The sequence below is a fragment of the Lepisosteus platostomus genome, chromosome 20 (genome assembly GCF_059453375.1).
Source record: "Lepisosteus platostomus isolate fLepPlt1 chromosome 20, fLepPlt1.hap1, whole genome shotgun sequence".
NCBI lineage: Eukaryota > Metazoa > Chordata > Actinopteri > Semionotiformes > Lepisosteidae > Lepisosteus > Lepisosteus platostomus.
The window spans coordinates 5,145,727-5,164,031 of NC_142630.1; the positions used below are offsets into that span (position 1 = coordinate 5,145,727).

Here is an 18,305-nt window from a genome sequence, read left to right on the forward strand (position 1 = left end):
CTACACTGGGAGTGTGAGAAAAAATTAAAAGGTGGAATTTTAAACGGTTTTCGTCGGAAATAAAAAGTGTTTGTGCAGCTTACTGTCATGTAAATGAGAGTTAACATGAATTTAAATATCCTAATTCTGCATATTAACTGAGTATAGTAACTACCAAGGGAAGGATGGGGAATGTGCACGCCTTCCTTTAAAGGACACACTGTCAGGGCATCTGCTATTTCTCACACCGTGAGGTTGACAGTTTGCAGTGATTCGATGAATGATGTGGTTCTCACTGACAACACAGTGAGCCCACAGGCACCCAGCGAGTCACCAGGCTTGGTGCTGCACAATACTCTAGCTGAAGCCCACACAGCCTCACTGCCTCCACTTGAATATCCCAGTCACAGCTGGCCTTGACACAAACTAGCCTCTTTACTCATGTCTCTCAAGAGTCTCCCATACATGCAGGGCCTATTAAAGGTTTACACACCCTTTCCGATGTAACACATTTTGAGGTCTAAAATCAAGTCACATGATATTTGAGTTTATTTTACCTTTCTTTACACATTGTAAAGCACAACTTCCAAGTGAAAAAGAAATGCTCAGACATTGTGAAAAGTAATTACAAATGAAAACCTAGAAAATTGGGTTGGATAGGTGTGGATTATAGGAACTGCGTTTTCTTGTATTACTCTCAGACAACAAACTAATGTTTTCACTAATTTCCTGTGACTTTAGAAGATGGAAAACCATGCCTTTCATTCTAGAAAAGAGCTTTTTTGTGTTTAAGGATTTCATGTGGCACCCCACACTTGTGTCCACTGAAAATGCCCCATGAAACTACATCCCAGGAGTGACGTGAATCTCTTGTAGGTATACAAAATCTTGTAGGTATACAAGATCTTGTAGGGATACAAAATCTGTTAAGTTCTGATATGCAAAATCATTCCTCATCGGTGTGTTATGTGTACCCATAATTGGTAGGTGATGTAATTTTTTTTTTAATCTAACAGCAAGCAAAGCTGTCACCTTTTATGTTCTCTTTCAGACAGCATGTTTCACTTTTGGGCATTAATTTAAATTCATTCAAGTGAAGTGAAGAATGTGTTTTTTTTCCACAACAGGCTGTCCTCATCGTGGTCACGGTGGCATTTCTACAGGCAAGTAACTTTCACATTTTTTCAATCAGTCTACTGGCACGAATGCCAAGAATGGGTTAACCCCAGTATTCTGATCTCAACGTTTTTATTTTCCGTTTCACTTTTGCCTCAATACAGGAGTACCGTTCCGAGAAGTCACTAGAGGAATTGAACAAGCTGGTTCCCCCTGAATGTAACTGGTATGTAAACGATAATGGAACGCTGTGATGTTTCTTTTATATTGCACACAGTGGGACTACAAAACTATTTAGCGTTATGCAGTCAATTACTTTGCAGGTGGTGCAGAGCCAATCTCCAAAGGACTCGAAGTGCTGGAGGAATGGCATTCTTCAGACCTTCGTGCAATTGAAGACTGCTTGGAATTTCTCTCATGGTTATGTGTGATGCCTGATACGGCAGCTCCAAAGTCACACTCTGCATTAAATGCAAGCCAACATCTTGAAACCTGGTGGTGGACTTGTAAATTTAGCGTCTGGTTAGGATATGGGCAGTAATGTATAATCATTTTTAAAACCCCACTACCGTGGTTCACTAGTTTAACTGATGTTATTAGGCTTTGATTCATAGCCACAGTGACTGCATACATCAAGAACTGAACTGTGATGTATAATACAGACATTTTTTGTCTTGGAGTTGACAGATTTTCTAATAAATCTGTGCTTCAGTGCTGCATGTTTCAGTGAAGTCCAACCGTGTTTCAGTGCGATATTGGACAGTTGGATATTGGATATTGAAAATACATTAAGTAGGAGTACGACTGTGACATCTTTCCTGTTAGTGTTGCACTGTGTATTTGCTCAAAAGTGTTCTAGTGACCTTGCTGTCATCACATTGGTTAAGCGATGTGGCTAATTTTACTTCTGCAAAAAAAATTGTGGAGGCCAGTAATGAAAGTCTCTCTTTCCAAGAGATATGCTTTTTTGCAAGGCCTTCTGTTTTATCTTGCTTTTGGTGAAAGCAGGAAGATGTGCAGCAAACCTCAAACTTATTCTGGTACCACTGATAAACAGGGTACAGTATATATTTTTGCCCACTGAAGGCTGTGCTTAAAGAATGGTCATTGTTCCAGAGAATGGCTGTACCTAGAAAGGCCATGTGAAGAAAAGACAATGAAGATGTTTTAGGACCACTGTGTTCCACATATGTGTATGTTTGATTTTTTTTTTATCAAAGGTTGGAGCTGTTACAGTACGTAAAAGAGTTACGATTGTGAATAGGGGGATACTGTGACATGCTGCCCCCTGTGTGGGTCAGTGCAGGGAAAGTTTAGGGGCTACATCATCTTCATGGAGCATTTTATTAACAAAAATACAGAAAATAAAACATGCAGATGAACGTATGAAGCCACAAAAAAAAAAAACAGAATTCTCACACATTACACTTCCAGACACAAAACAAATTGGACTCATCTCTTTGTCTTTTCTTAAACAGAGTTGAAGCTAAGTTACATGAAGCTGCCCTGACAGCTATTTTAAAGACTGGAAGTTGCCCCCCTGAGTGACTAATTGACTGACCTCATTAATTAACGAGGCATGTGCCTTAGATTCTCCTGTAGATTCATCAGCCAACCAAGCAACCTAAAGAGGCTGCACTGTAGCCACATCAACACATTTAGACCGAGACAGACACACACGTTTCTATTTGATTAATTATTATTCCACTTTAAGATATATACAGTATATGAGCACTTAAAATAAGTACTTTTCTGTTTTGTTTCTTAATACATCCATGTGCATACCTCTCCTTTTAACTTCCATGATACATTTATGTTCAGCATCTGCAAGAATTTGTCCAAGGTAGCTTAAATAACTTTTTACATCACGTTTTGCCTGTTTTAACAGTGCATCTGTCAAACATTACAAAAATTCATACTTTTTTTAAAAACGATGACATCAATTGTAAAAAATGCTCCATGAACAGCAAACAGACTAAGTGACTGCCTTCATAAATATGTTACACTGAAAATACACAGTAGATTTCACAGCCAGGAAGCCTATGTATGATGTGTACTGTGACGGGTAACTTGTGTTGTATTCTTAAACAGGGAAGTACTTGCAAACCTGGTGAAGAAATTTACCACATGCTTCTTTGTAGTCTAAGCAAAGTCTTAGAGCTTTAAAAAGGGTGGAGTTTGTTGTGGAACAGAAGTGCTATTTACCTCCATTATTTACCTTCTAAGGGTATTTCAGAAGAAGAAATGAAGGTGAAATTCTCCAGGAAGAAGAAACACACTAAAGACTATAGAATAAATATTGATTTAGTGTATTCATTATTCCAAAGTGGCAATGCCCACTTATAGCTGGGAAACGAATGGCTTCATACCCTTCGCAACAAAACAAATCCAACATGTGATAAACTACTACTTTATAATATCAGAGAGACTAAACGAATCCAAAACAACAGCATTTAAAAAAACATGCATTGTACAATAATAAAATCACACTACTCTACTCCTCTAAAACATGCTTTTGTTTCTAAATTTTCAATTTAGTCAGACTAAAAACTGGGTGTTGCCTGAGGTCCATTCCAGCCAAAAATGCCCCATCTTAGGTCATAAGCCAAGGTTTTCTAGTTCTAAATGGCCGCCCATTTGTTGATCATTGGCTTAACTGGACTAATTTAACAGCTCCTAGCCCTTCTCCCAGCTTGAAAGAAACCCAGAAAGCTTGCAGATACACTGACTGGCCCTTCAGGATCTGGGCTGTACATCCCCATCATAATATTCCAGACTCTGGCCTAATATGACTGCTTTCTGTCTTTGAAACATAGATCATGTTTCCAAATTTCCTGACTCATCCTCCTTCTAGGTAATAGTACCCGAGTCCAAGCAGAATGACGAAAGCAGGCATTGTGGAGTACCACAATTGGTGCTGTAGGAATTTGGCATCTGTGTCTTTGTAGCAACTCCAACGTCCAAACCTGAACTGAAAAGAAGTGGGTCAGTTGCGTTCTGTGCAGTTCCAGAGCTGAGCCGCCCCTGAGGGCTTTGTTCTGATTACAGTGTCCGAGATGGCACAGTGGAGAGAAGGCTGGCTCGTGAGCTGGTGCCTGGAGACCTCGTGTGCTTGTCTGTTGGCGACAGGGTTCCAGCAGACGTCAGGCTCATTGAGGTACAGTACTCTTAGGTTTCGTAATGTCAGAGCTCCATGTGTGTTAGTGAAGGTCAGCCTGGGAAAGGAAATGAAGTGTGTGACGTTAACAACGAACATGAGACCAGGGGCCTCACTCTCCATTCTCCAAAGAGTTATGAGATATTCAGGATTTTGTTGCAATCTTCTTGGAATAAAAGACAAAAATAAGATGTTTCTAAGACATTTGTGTATTTGACTGGGGAGGAAATTCGATATGCAGTTATCTCCTCGTGTTCTCTTGCCAAAAATGTAACTAAGAGTGCAAATTTTTAACAATGTCAGAGTCTCATGTTACATTCCAGGTAATATTACTCCCAGTTGAATTTACCAGTATACACACCTGTTGGTGTAACCCATTTAAACCAAGCATCTATGCAATAGTATTTGGCTTAACAGAAAACATCAATTCATATATAATCCAAAGCCCTTGCATCTGACCCTACAGGAGGGTCACTGTAAGCCTACCCCAGAGCGCACACAAGCCTAGAGGAACAATTAAGAGAAGCCCGTAACCTTATCCAGATGTGTCACACTCAATTCCAGGAGGGCCTAGTGTCTTCTGGTTTCTGGTCCAACCTGAGAAAGGCATGGGGATAACATGCAAACTGAATGTTCCCCAACCTGAAATAAACCCAGGACAGAGAAGGCATGCCAGTCCCCAGCTTATCTGTCCTCATGATCTGCTGACTATTAACCTCTCTTTCCTCCTGGCATCATGAGCTCCACAGCAGAATCAAGGCTGAAATGGGCTTAAACAATTACTGGCCCAATACTTGAGAAGTCTCCTAGGGGTGATCAGTATTGTTGCTGGAGATCCACGTTCCTGCAGCTATATTATGGTCTCTAAATCAACAGTAAGGTTCTTGAACAAATGGCAGCTATGACCCGTTAAGCTGAGGACGTTTTTATCTGCTCTAGACCTTGGATACTGTAAAGATCAGAAGGTTTTTCTCTGACTCCATGGAAATCCATGGATGGTCATCTCTGCTCTATCTATTGGTCTGATTTCACAAAATATAGTGCCTTAAAAACTGGACAAGCAGGGCGCTAGGTTGTTTTGGCAATGGACGACTGGATGGCCTGTGTTGACATCTAGCTGTCTCCTTAGGCTATTGATCTCCTCGTGGACGAGTCCAATTTTACAGGGGAGGTGGAGCCCTGCATTAAGACAGACAGCACCCTGTCGGAGAGTGAGGAGCCTACCTCTCTCCCCAACATCGCTTTCATGGGCACACTGGTGTGTCATGGAAGGGGCCGGGTGAGTGCACCGTGTGTGTGGCGTTCTTGAAAACGTACCGGAACACCTCGAGATCTGTCATCTACTCTCATCTACTACACACCCTCTGAAATTGTATTCGTTTGTTACAGAAATCAGACATGTTATTTTGAGCAAATTCATCTTCAATGACACAATACAAACCTACAAACACAGTTTGAAGTTTACTTCTGCATTTTTGGTATACAAATGTCTTGTCACCTAGCCTCTTCTGATATGGAATAACTATGGTAGAATTGTACACAATATTTCTGAACTACTACAAAATCTAGCACATTTGCTATCTTTTACAATGTTTAACTATTAAATTCATAAATGAAAGGTCAATAATTTGTCTATTTTGACTATTTTCCAGTAGTTTGATTTACTGTATAGTATGTAGCACGTCAAAATGGAGTATTCTAAAATGCTTACAAGCTGCTTCAGGGTTTTGGCTGTAGAATAGTTTTGTCCATTGGTGGATAACTTTTGTAATCATTCTTTCAGGAGGAATCTCCCTATGGTTTAAGGAGCAAAGCAGATTGAAGCTTAGTAATTACCATGCTAATACCAAAGACACTATCACTATCAAAGTTTTTCGGTGGGGTTAATTGATAAATACTATTATGGGAATAAAACACACCACTGATTAATACTGTTGATTTGATTTGTACATCTTTGTACAACATTATTTAAGGATTTGGGGACCCCCTGGACTGAATGATAAGTCCAGATAAGTCTGGCAGCAGATGCCCCAGAGCTCACTGAAAACAACTTTTGAATGCTCCTTCTCTCATAAGGCAAAGGTTTGAAAGAAGGACATCTGTGAGATTTGTTTTCTAATTTAAAACAGGTTGCATTGCTAATCTGTCTTGAGTAAATATATTCTGTAGACAAGATAATCAGTTTGATCCTAAACAAGTACACTTGAGTGACAAAATATCTAAGGCCAGTTATTTTTTTATTATATTGATTGCACTTTCTGTCTTGTCTAATTAGGGACTCGTTATTAGCACCGGAGAGAAATCTCAGTTTGGCGAAGTGTTTAAACTGATGCAGATGGAGGAGGTGAGATCACTGCTCTCTTATCCTTATCCTTAAACACAAGCACAGAAAAGACAACCTCTTGAAATTCAGATGCCAAGTAGCAAAGCCAGCAATTCTTCATGTATCCTGTAATGTTCTGCTTCCTGAAGCACTTCAGCTCATACTCCATGAACTTTACTTAAATGTAAAAACAAAGCCCCCAAATGAGTCTCATTTCCATTGTCCTGTCAGACATAATGGCTCAATGTCATTGTGTGACTCCACAGACTCCAAAGACCCCACTCCAGAAAAACATGGACACACTTGGAAAACAGCTGTCCATCTTCTCGTTTGGAATTATTGGTAAGTGAGATTTCATTGCTCTGCATATCCGTGGTCCTTTGGTATGTTTTTACTACTTAAACCAAATGCACAATGCACCATATGTAAAATGCATTCTTAATGTAACTTTGAAATGAACAGGATATTTCTCATATTTTCAATATATTGCTATAATTCATATCAAAACAAGTGTTTCATAGCCTATATTATTTTATTTGCCTTATAACTCTAGTTTCTGTCTATTTCAGTGCTGTGTTTCAAACTTTGCCTTCTAATGTTTGCAATTAGATCATTTCAGTCTATAGATGAGGCTGAAAGACTTGCAGAAAATGCACCTTTATTGGTGTAATTCAATGCTGTCCTCTCAGGCACACTTAAGTTTATAAACATATTTAGTACGAGCTGCTCCTCTCTGCAGAAGAAGCCTCTGTTCATGCGACTGATCTAGAAGAACACTAGTGGGTTACGAAGAAAAGTTGGAAGGCTGTAGACTGGGACTTACAGTACATTACAGCTAGATTCAAATCAAAGTACTCAATTAATATGCAGGACTTAGATAATGACTTTCCTTACTCCCTTTCTTACTCTATGTTTAAGTTCACAGAATGGTAGACTGCTCTGTTCTCCCACAACAAGGCAGAATAAAATAAAAATAGGCCCTTCATAGTGTAATACATTTAGTGTGAATGCTTTTCAACACATCCTGATTCATGAGCAAAGCTAGCTACTGTGTTAGCTAATTGTAATGGCAAGTAATAAGAAACAATCTTATCAGAAGATTTAAATAAGGATAAAAGTGCCTAAATGTTAGATTCTCTGCTGCAAAATGTGACCAGAATGAATCGCATGTTCACATTGAATATTTTGCTTTAGTATTGCTGTTAACACTCATGAGAACTATCTCCATGCTTCCTTGGGTTCTTTTAAGGCATCATCATGCTGATTGGATGGGTGCAAGGGAAGCCCCTGCTCAACATCTTCACCATCGGAGTCAGGTGGGGAACTAGGGGAGCCATTATTGGGTGTGCTTGCCTTCTACCCCAGTTTCACTGCACCCCACACAGAACAACAGTTTTCAACTGTCAGGCAATATTTCTGTAACAGCTTCTAGGAACTAACTCTGCTGTCTTCTGTAGTCAAAGTAGGTGTATATAAGGACATAAAAAGAACATGAATTACAAAAGAGAAGGGGCCAGTTGTTTGGTAGTTAGTATTTGATCCAAGGAATTCATTCAGTCATTTCTGGAAGGAATCTACTGTAGGCTTTTGACTTTAGATGCTTCAAATCCACAGTTTAAAATGCACTTCCACATAGTTTTCTCTTGTGTGGAACCTGAGCAATCAATTGTATGTTCTCAGACTAAAAAACAACAACTTTTTTATGAGGGTATTAATCTCCTATATTAGAACTGGTACTACAGAAAAATGTACAAGATATTTACAATTTAATTTCTTAGCTGAGTTACAGCTGCTTTTCTTAATTTAAAGATGTTAATCAGAGAGTAATCGGATAATGTAACTGACTTAATAATGTCACTAGAAAGTAGCAGGTCATATAAATTGATTTATTCACATTTGTCTTTGTTGTCAAAGTCTGGCAGTTGCAGCTATCCCAGAAGGCCTTCCCATTGTCGTCACAGTGACGCTAGCACTAGGAGTGATGCGAATGGCTAAGAAGAAAGTAATTGTGAAGAAGCTGCCAATTGTGGAAACTCTGGGTGAGAGTAAAAGTTGACTTACAGTAAACATTGTTAGATTGATCCTGGTACATTTTCCTAAATATACAGATTAGTGAAAGTCCACAAGATCTTTTGGATTTCATTCAACCGCTTCTTTGAGTGACTTAATTATTAATTTAGTTAGTCTAGTTTACCACTCCAGGATTAGGAATGAGCACTTCTTCGTGTACTGTACATATACAACACCCAAGCAGATTCTCTGAGGAACAGGCTACATGTGGCCATCTTAATAGTAAAAGACAGATTTCCATCAACCTTCCTAGACAGAACCATCTAAAAAATCTCAGTCCTACTGGAAAATGGTGAAAAGTGCAGTTCACTCCCCTTCCCTGTCTCCTTCATCCTAAACTGAGCTGAAGGTCAGCTTTCAAGACGTCAGGGATGGGATTGGACAGCAGGCGTTTTTCAATCTTGTGTAATGTACACCATGTCCTCTTCAAGATGTCATTGCAGCTCACAGACATGTTACTCCCTGTGGGCTTCCTGACAATACCCTATGTCACTTATTCCACATTTTCGTCATCTGTAATGAATTAATGGATAGATAATCCAACTTCACTGTTCCAACAATGCATTACATGGTCATTTAAGAAATTAGGTAGCCTGTGTTGTTGAAGGTATCAACACTTTTTTTTATAAAATAGCTATCATAAAGGGAGTGTCGTATCAGCTTTGTCTTTTCTTTAAGCTTGTAAAGGACCAACAACAGCTCAGGTCAGAGTTTTTAATCCCTGCGTCTTCCATAAATGAGACTACTGGGTCAATAAGAAGATCCAGCTATATGATGAGATCGGACACTGGCGATCCTCTTTGGTTATTCCTTGCTTACATGCGGGTTTTGAAGGAAACATTCAAACATTGGAGAAAAACCTGCACATCTTACACTTTAAACTTGATTTTAAAAGCCTTGTGGTGAAATAATCAGCATCCTATAACAGGGGTTTAAAGTTCCCCTTAAAGGGGAAGTCAAACACAAACAACCAAACTCACTGACATCATCCTCGTTTTCAAACCTCTTTTCCCTGGTGAGGGTTGTGATGGTAACAGGCTGAGAAGAGTAGATCAGACTTCCACCTCCCTAGCAACTGTCTCCAGCTTCTCCTGGACGATTCCCAGGTGTTCCCAGGACAGCTGATAGATACTGTACTATCCCAGCGTGTCCTAAGTCTGTCCTGGGGTTTCTTCTCAGTAGGTCGTGCCTGGGAGGTCTTCTACGCCAGATGTCCATTATGTCACTGTATGATAATCAAATGACCGGGAACAAATCCTTAATGCCATACAGCCAGTCTGAAAACGGATCCGTCTCAGGGTAGCCTCCCAAACCACAGAAGAGCTTTTTCGGATGAAACACACCTGTCACCGTGTCTGTGGACTAATCAAAACAGTCATGTAGAAACACCAGCTTTGGGCCGAAAACAATACAGGGCAAAAGCGATTTCATCCACCACGACTTAATCTTAGATCTTCTGTCCTTAATTGTTAGGTCTGAGTGCTGTATAGTTAGCTTTACCTAGGTAGCAGGTGTATATAGTGAGTGTAGTGTTAAAATGAGTTTATTTAAACACTGTATTGTATGGTATGATTACTATTGGGAACTCAGTGTAACCATAGCTATGACAGTTACACTTGGTATTCTGTCTTTAAAAACGTGACTCATCTACTGTATGTGAGATTACAAAGACCATCAGAAAAGTTAGAAGCTACCATACACTAAAGATCTGCCTCATCTTTTATCAAACTTTCCTAGGCTGCTGCAATGTTATCTGCTCTGATAAAACTGGCACCCTAACAGCCAATGAAATGACTGTTACCTGGCTTTTCACTTCCGATGGAATGCATGCAGAGGTAAGTTTGAATAAATTGTTCTGCAGAAACTATACACTGGCTTGGAATAAATTTGCTGTTAACAACCTAGACTTTTTTTCAACCAACAATCTGTGATAGCAGGACCTCACATAACGAATGCAACTTGTCCTATATCCTCACAACAGCTATTAAGTAGTTCTATAACTGTTCCTAATAATTGGAAGTTATAAATTGAAGTTTGGAAGGGATAACAACCAGTCAACCACACACAGCTGTAAATAATCACCATAATTATAGAACTAAACTGTTTGTATCAAAACACAAACACTTCGTTTCACATTTGTCTCAAGCAATCTATCTCCACCTTGAACGTAGGTTCACTTCTCTCTGAATGGGGTTGGAGCCTCCTCGTCCTATGGCTAGGAGGCTGCCCATTAACCAAGCAGGTTAAGCCAAACGTATCTCACCAAATATTCCAAACGTTCACAAAGCATTCAATTCTTGGATGTGGTTGTCCCTAGTGAGCTGTGATATAGAGGTGAAATGTGTTAGAGGTTTATTTAGTGTAACTCTTCTGGCTGAGACAGCCTGACCGTAATGGGCGGAGCGGTGGCTCTGTGGCTAAGGATCTGCGCCTGTGGCTGGAAGGTTGCCGGTTCAAATCCCGCGGCCGGCAGAGGAATCCTACTCTGTTGGGCCCCTGAGCAAGGCCCTAAACCCCAGCTGCTCCAGGGGCGCTGTACAATGGCAGACCCTGCGCTCTGACCCCAAGCTTCTCTCCCTGTCTGTGTGTCTGTGTCTCCATGGAGAAAAGCTGGGGTATGCGAAAAGATGAATTCCTAATGCAAGAAATTGTATAGGGCTAATAAAGAAACATTAAAACATTAATGACCATTCTCACTATTGCAAGGAATGAGCCAGGGAGCTGCTTTGAAGGTGTAGATGAAATTACAGCAAGGGTGTAAGAGAAATAGACATATGGAAGCTGAGCAGGCAAGATATATACATAAGAGAGCAGAAATAGTCGAGATTAGGTTATGACCTCCCTCATATACATCTGTTAGAAAAATCAATCTAATGTTTTATTTATAAGCCCTCTAAGATGAAGACCTCCAAGGGACAACCTATCAGTTTTCTGATACTAAATCCATACATCTGAATCACAAGCCCCCTAACCAGTATGTTATAGGGTTCTGTACAATTTTAGTCACCCTGTAACTGTCCTTCCTTTTACAAACAGAAGAGCACAGGACAGCCTCTGCAGTCATTATTATGTTTGCTTAGTAACACTCCTCCCCAAAATCAAACGCAAACACACATTTATACCATCGTTTTAAAAAGACAGAGTAGCTCTACATTTGATGGAATGTAGTAAAGTAATTGTACTATAAAAGTTTATAAAAATACTCTTTACATTTGACATTTTAAATACAAAAGGCATTCACTGAAGGCAGGGTCAAAGTACGCTTGCAAAGCATCAGATGGAAATATAAATTCAGATGGGAAAAAAAGGAAACCAGAACACAAAGAAGGCTGTGATTCATTAATGATATGTCATTGTTCTACTCTTCTCTTTGCCTAGTTTCAGTCGGCACACCTTCAGGTTAATGAAAGTGCCAAATAGTCATCACTTCAGCATGGATGATAGAAATACAAGGTTTCTACATTATCATATACATCTGGCCCTACATGACACTCAAGGCCAAGAAACTGTACAGTACATTATGAACATGTTCGTGATTGCTTCAGTGTTGTCCCATGGGTTTATATATCTAAAGAATATCTTTAAAATAACCCCCTGAACTCTTTTCCTTTAAGCTTGTTTAGGGCCACACTTCAGATATGGAAAACCTGTTCCTGTAATATGCGTCTTTCCTCAGGTAACAGGAATAGGATATAACGGAGACGGGAAGGTTTGTCTCATGCCAAGCGGGGAGCTTGTGAGTGGTTTTAACAAAGCCTCTGTAGGAAAACTGGTGCAGGTGAGCTCGCAGTTTTGCAGTGCATGGGCGACGAAGTGCCGGGACTAAATCCTGTAAATCACGTAGTGGGGCTTTATTGTGTGTATTCAAGAAAAATAAAATCCACTTCTCGATACTGGCGGGCGAGCTGCATGTAAATCGGCGGAATCGCCGATCTAGAAAGAATTCTTGCTTAATTGAATACGTATTTTCGGGGTTCAGGGTTTATCTTATCAATGCACGAACAGTGCAGCGTACAGCGGTGTTGTCGGCAATGAGATGTGTTAAGATGCTCGTTAAGAGCGATAGAAGAGTAGGAGGACAGGGATTTATAGGGATTAGATTAACGAAAAGAAAAAAAATAGGATACAACAAATGACACAATTGCAATTTACAATACAATGTACAGATTGTGCGAAAGTAACACAAGGATAGGAGGTATTTGGCGCTCTTTGTATGTGTCCTGAGAGTGCGAGTGACAGGAGGGTGCCGGTGCACCATGCCAGTTCAAGGAGGTAACTGCAGGCGTCTGCTGTGGTTGGCTGTTTAGCAGTCTTAATGCCTGGGGGAAGAAGCGGTGGCTCTGTGGCTAAGGATCTGCGCCTGTGGCTGGAAGGTTGCCGGTTCAAATCCCGTAGCCGGCAGAGGAATCCTACTCCGTTGGGCTCCTGAGCAAGGCCCTTAACCCCAACTGCTCCAGGGGCACCGTACAATGGCAGACCCTGCGCTCTGACCCCCAGCTTCTCTCCCTGTCTGTGTGTCTCATGGAGAGCAAGCTGGGGTATGCGAAAAGACAATTCCTAATGCAAGAAATTGTAAAGGGTTAATAAAGTGATGTTATTATTATTATATAAGAAGCTGTTACGAAACCCGTGGTTTTGTCTGTACTGTATACTTCGGTACCGTTTCCCAGGTGGTAGCAGACAACTTGCTCTCTCTACTACCACCTGGGAAACGATACCGAAGTATACAGTACAGACAAAACCACGGGTTTCGTAACAGCTTCTTATATAATAATAATAACATTACTTTATTAACCCTTTAATCCCTTTACAGTATACAGACCAAGACCACCTGGTTTCATAACAGTGTCTTCCCCCAGGCTGTTAAACTTATGAGATAAACTTAGAATTTTTGCTTAATTTAATACGTCTTTTAAACAATTTGTTTACAGGCGGCCTGCATATGCAATAATGCTGTGATGAAAGAGGGCGCTCTCATAGGGCAGCCCACAGAAGGAGCTCTCCTTGCGCTGGCTATGAAAGTGAGTTGCCTTCTTCTCACTAAAACCAGATGCAAATGAACAGACACAAACAAGCCCACGTGGCTTACAGAACTGTCATTTCTTTATTGAAATGTATTATGTACCTATTTGGAATAAAAATAAAGCTGTGAAATTCTAGGATGATATCCGAGCCCCGGTTTCAGTGTGGCTGAAAGTCAAATCTTTTGTTTGAATAGTAATCTGGTGAACCGGTGTCTTGCAGATGGGGATAGAGTCTGTGAAAGAAGACTATATCAGGAAAAAAGAGTTGCCCTTTAGCTCTGAACAGAGGTGGATGGCCGTAAGGTGTGCCAGCAAAAATCAGGTGAGCTGCCTCCCCAGTGTTGTGGCACAGAACTGCCAGCACTCTTTTGTGCCAGTTCACAGAGCACTGGCTTTTTCGGGCTTTGTGTTCAAGCACATCTCTAAAACTACCACTTGCAAATAATTTCCCCGCTCTTTTGCTTTGCATGACAAATATACTACCCCCACCTCTAAATTAGATATGAAAAACAGCAGGATGAGCAACATTTCATACACTCTTTCCAAACAGGAAAGATCTACAGTACTTTAGATCTAAACTGTGCTTTGAACACAGCAATCTGCACTTGAACAATGTTATTTCTGTACCTATATCCTAAACATTAATCTTCTTGATGACTTGTCTACTTTAGACTCTGTGTTATACTTAAGGTCTTATACTGACACACTGGTGGCTGTTCAGTTATTTGCTTAATGTTACATTCATCATTCGTACTGATTTTGTTACTGCTGGAAAATTATTAAATGGCGTTTGTAATGACACTGCTGTAATTTTGATTTGTAGGCGGCCACACACTCAGTTTTAGGAAATAGGCACATGCCTTCCACTACAATTCATATGCATTAGTGCTGTGCTATTACTATACAGCTGACACCTGTATTCAAGGCAAATTTTGAAGTCACATAGTGTAGAAAATGCACTGTGCTGCTGTTAAGACACTGTACCAGAGACACATACTGTATACTGTATTCAAATACAAGAGTAGGTTTGCCAGTGTGCAAGGTTCGAGTTGACTTACGCTTTTCTCATTCCTACAGGAGTCAGAGGAGCTGTATTTTATGAAAGGGGCGTTAGAGGGGGTGATAGAGCACTGCAGCAGCTACAGCCAAGGGGGGGTCTCCCTGCCACTCACCCCCCCGATGAGAGCTGTTTACGTGCAGGAGGAGAAGAATCTTGGGGCTCTGGGGCTGAGAGGTAAAGAAAGTCCCTCACTTCAAAAGGCTGCAGGCTCTTCATTATTAAAAAGGCCATAAAGAAATGGCGGTGGCTCCAGCTGAATGAAAAACAACATTCAGCCATTCAGTCAAACTTCAGATACATCCACTCCCCTTGTCAGGAGTGCCTTCCCCAGCAGATTTCAGTCAATTTAAATTAAAATTAAAGTTCCTTGGGCATAAACGGCTCATTTATCAGTCAACATCCTGGGGGCCAACCCTTGTTCTTGTCCAGATAATGGAGTTATTTTTAAGACAGGAAGGAATGTGACAAACAGCCCGTGTCAATTCTCAGTAGAGCGTGGCCTGGATTCCTCTGATTTACAGTGTGTTTAACAATGGTTGAAAAAGCAAAACTGGTTTTCCCGGTTGTCATTTTAGCCCAATGGTAGAGTATCTCGAAACCTGAATTCCTTCACAAAATCAAATATTGTTATTTCCCGGAGGCATTGCAAAGCAGCAAGAATTTACTCCGTGGTGAGAAGACCTTGTCACAGGCAGAAAAAATGAAAGGGACGTGAATTGTCTCTATAATGGCGTCAGAACCCTCCTCAGGGCTCCCAAACCAGGGGAATCCCCAACACTAAAAACACTCAACACATCCCCCCAAGGCTGGTTTCTCAAACAGATGCAATCAACATCCATCATGTTTATATAGCGCTTTTCTGGACACTCCACTGAAAGCTCTTTACAGGTAATGGGGATCCCCTCCACCACCACCAGTGTTCTGCCCCACCTGGATGATGCAACGGCAGCCATTGTGCACACTCCCCACACACCAGCTCTCAGTGGGGAGGGGAACAGAGCGATGAAGCCAGTTCAGAGATGGGGATTTTTAAGAGGCCATGATTGATAAAGCCCAGTGGGAAAATTGGCCAGGACGCTGGGGTTACACCCCTACTGTTTTTGAGAAACACCCTTTTAATGACCACAGAGAGTCAGGACCTCGGTTTTACATCTCAATCAAAAGACAGCACCTTTTTACAGTATAGTGTCCCCATCACTATGCTGGGGCATTAGGACCCAGACAGACCGCAGGGTGAGCACCCCCTGCTGGCCCCACTAACTTCCAGCAGCAACCTTAGTTTTTCCCAGGAGTCTCCCATCCAGGTACTGACCAGGTTCACACCTGCTGAGCTTTAGTGGGCTGCCAGGTGTGAGTTGCAGGGTGATATGGCTGTCGAATTTTATACTACAGTGCTTCTTGGAATGTGTCACTTATAATACTGATACTAAATTTCAGTAGCAGAACACTAGATTTTTCAAAGTCAATGCGTTTTCTCCAGCTGGAAAGTTACAGGGAATCTGTGTTGGAGTGGCTTTACCAGACTCACAGAGTGCGTTTTTGTCCTGTGCTGTCCACAGTGCTGTCTCTGGCTTCTGGACTAGAGCTCGGCCAGCTGACCTTCCTGGGTTTGATCGCGATGACTGACCCCCCGAGAGAGGGCGTCAGAGAGGCCATCCTCACCTTGCGAAGGTCAGGGGTGGAAGTGAAGATGATCACCGGAGATGCTCTGGAAACTGCTCTATCCATAGGTACTGTACGTTCATGTCCGATACAGACAGGAGAATCTGCTCAATATCTGTCGGGATCACTCAAGCCTGCTACACTAGACAATTTAGCAAAATAACGTCTTTAACCAACTTTCCTTCGAAAATGCTAAAAAAAACTAGAATGTTTCTGTCTGGCTGAGGGCTAGCTTTAAACAAAGGGGCCTTAGTTCCTGGAGGGAGTTTCTTCAAAGGGAGAGGAAGTCTTTAGGCTTTTGTTCTAACCTGGGTGGTCAATTAAATAATTAATCTAATCATTTTTTAAAGATACGGGATTTTTTTTACTTAAGGGTTTAATTTACTATAAAACAAAGAGCTTGGACAGACAAAAAACTAGAAGACACCTATTCCTCTAGGAATCTTATTCTTCTTATTCCATTCCAAAATTTTAACCATTTAATTTTAACAATTTTAAGTGTTTTTTAAATGATCAATAGGTCAAAATTTTAGAAATATTATTTCTTGTTCCCAAATTAACGTATGCACAGAAGTATATCACAATATGGAATTCCAGAGAGAAAGATCCCACAATGTCTCACTTATAAAGACTGAGATCGCACCAAAATAGATTTCAAGTAATTGGGTGACTTCTTCCAATCCACAGGGGAAAGCATAGGCATCGACAGTCGCTTGGGAGCGCTGGCAGGCACAGAGCTGGACAGGCTGACCGACTCTGAGCTCGCCTCTAAGGTTAACAAGGTAAGAAGGCAAGATTCATTCACTGACTGTGTGCTGCTCTGGTCACACATACCTCAGTACCACATCATGTGGTCAAATGAGCCAAGTCAGCCACTTAAAAATAATCATTTGAGTGTACCGAAGCTTTGCCATCGCAGATACCATAACGAATTTACTTTTCAGGAAATCTCATTTCACTACTGTAGCAGGCTGTCAAAACGGATTTACAACACTTTCTAATACATGTTGCTACTATTTAAAAGAAATGAAAGTTCATGGTTTATAAAACGTTCTGTGAAAAAATTTTGTAAAAACATTAAAAGCATGGACTCTTACTCTTAAATTATTATATTTCAGGTTTCTGTGTTCTACAGGACAAGCCCAAAGCACAAATTAAAAATAGTCAAGGTACTGTATTTGCTTTTCTTTCCAAGAATATAAAACTGGGTCTTATCTTTGGACAGCAACTGTAATGTGAGAGAGGTGCAGCAACAATACCTAAACACGTCCATGTCTTCTACTACACTGCTTAGAGCCGGGTTCTTTTTCAGTGCCAGCTAACCCATTATACATAATCTCCAAGTTCCTGTTAAATCCATAAATAAGGATTTCATGCATATACGCAGGCTTTCAAATAGAAAGTATTTCAGTCTAATCTAAGTCATTAAATTACTTGCAGTTCAATGGCTCCGTCCATCTCAACAATGTCCATTTACTATGGAGATGCTTATTTTCTGTCCTTTTTCTATAAACCTAGTAATAATCACAGTTCGTCATCATTTGTGTTGTGGAAAAATGTTTCCTTACGTGTTTTCAAGGGAGACCTGCAGGGTGCCCTAATCCTTCCTCTGATCTCTCTGTTCCAACACTCACCCCTCAATCTCAGGCATTGCAGAGTCACGGAGCTATCGTGGGAATGACGGGTGATGGCGTGAATGACGCTATTGCCCTCAAGTCAGCTGACATCGGGGTGGCAATGGGGCGCACAGGGACGGACGTCAGTAAGGAGGCAGCCGACATGATCCTGATGGACGACAGCTTCTCCACAATCATGTGAGTGCCCTTGTGTTGAACTTTGCCACGTTGAGCTCTCGGATACCGGCAGCACCGGGTTCGAGCCTGGGCTGTGTCTCCGGCCGACCGGTGGGACTGC

At 41.1% G+C, this 18,305-nt stretch overlaps 1 protein-coding gene across 3 annotated transcripts in view; it reads left to right on the plus strand.

The window, feature by feature from the left end:
• Positions 1-18,305, plus strand: part of LOC148644316 (calcium-transporting ATPase type 2C member 2-like) — a 34,854-nt gene that overhangs the window by 8,098 nt on the left and 8,451 nt on the right. For all 3 annotated transcript variants that reach the window (XM_088614444.1, XM_088614443.1, XM_088614442.1), the window contains 17 exons: positions 1,107-1,142; positions 1,260-1,321; positions 4,144-4,252; positions 5,382-5,531; positions 6,528-6,596; positions 6,842-6,917; positions 7,825-7,891; positions 8,490-8,614; positions 10,383-10,480; positions 12,322-12,423; positions 13,577-13,666; positions 13,890-13,991; positions 14,747-14,903; positions 16,289-16,459; positions 17,079-17,173; positions 17,510-17,560; positions 18,039-18,205. In XM_088614444.1, the coding sequence (XP_088470570.1) occupies positions 1,107-1,142; positions 1,260-1,321; positions 4,144-4,252; positions 5,382-5,531; positions 6,528-6,596; positions 6,842-6,917; positions 7,825-7,891; positions 8,490-8,614; positions 10,383-10,480; positions 12,322-12,423; positions 13,577-13,666; positions 13,890-13,991; positions 14,747-14,903; positions 16,289-16,459; positions 17,079-17,173; positions 17,510-17,560; positions 18,039-18,205 (1,727 nt within the window). The remainder of the gene's footprint in view (positions 1-1,106; positions 1,143-1,259; positions 1,322-4,143; positions 4,253-5,381; positions 5,532-6,527; positions 6,597-6,841; positions 6,918-7,824; positions 7,892-8,489; positions 8,615-10,382; positions 10,481-12,321; positions 12,424-13,576; positions 13,667-13,889; positions 13,992-14,746; positions 14,904-16,288; positions 16,460-17,078; positions 17,174-17,509; positions 17,561-18,038; positions 18,206-18,305) is intronic.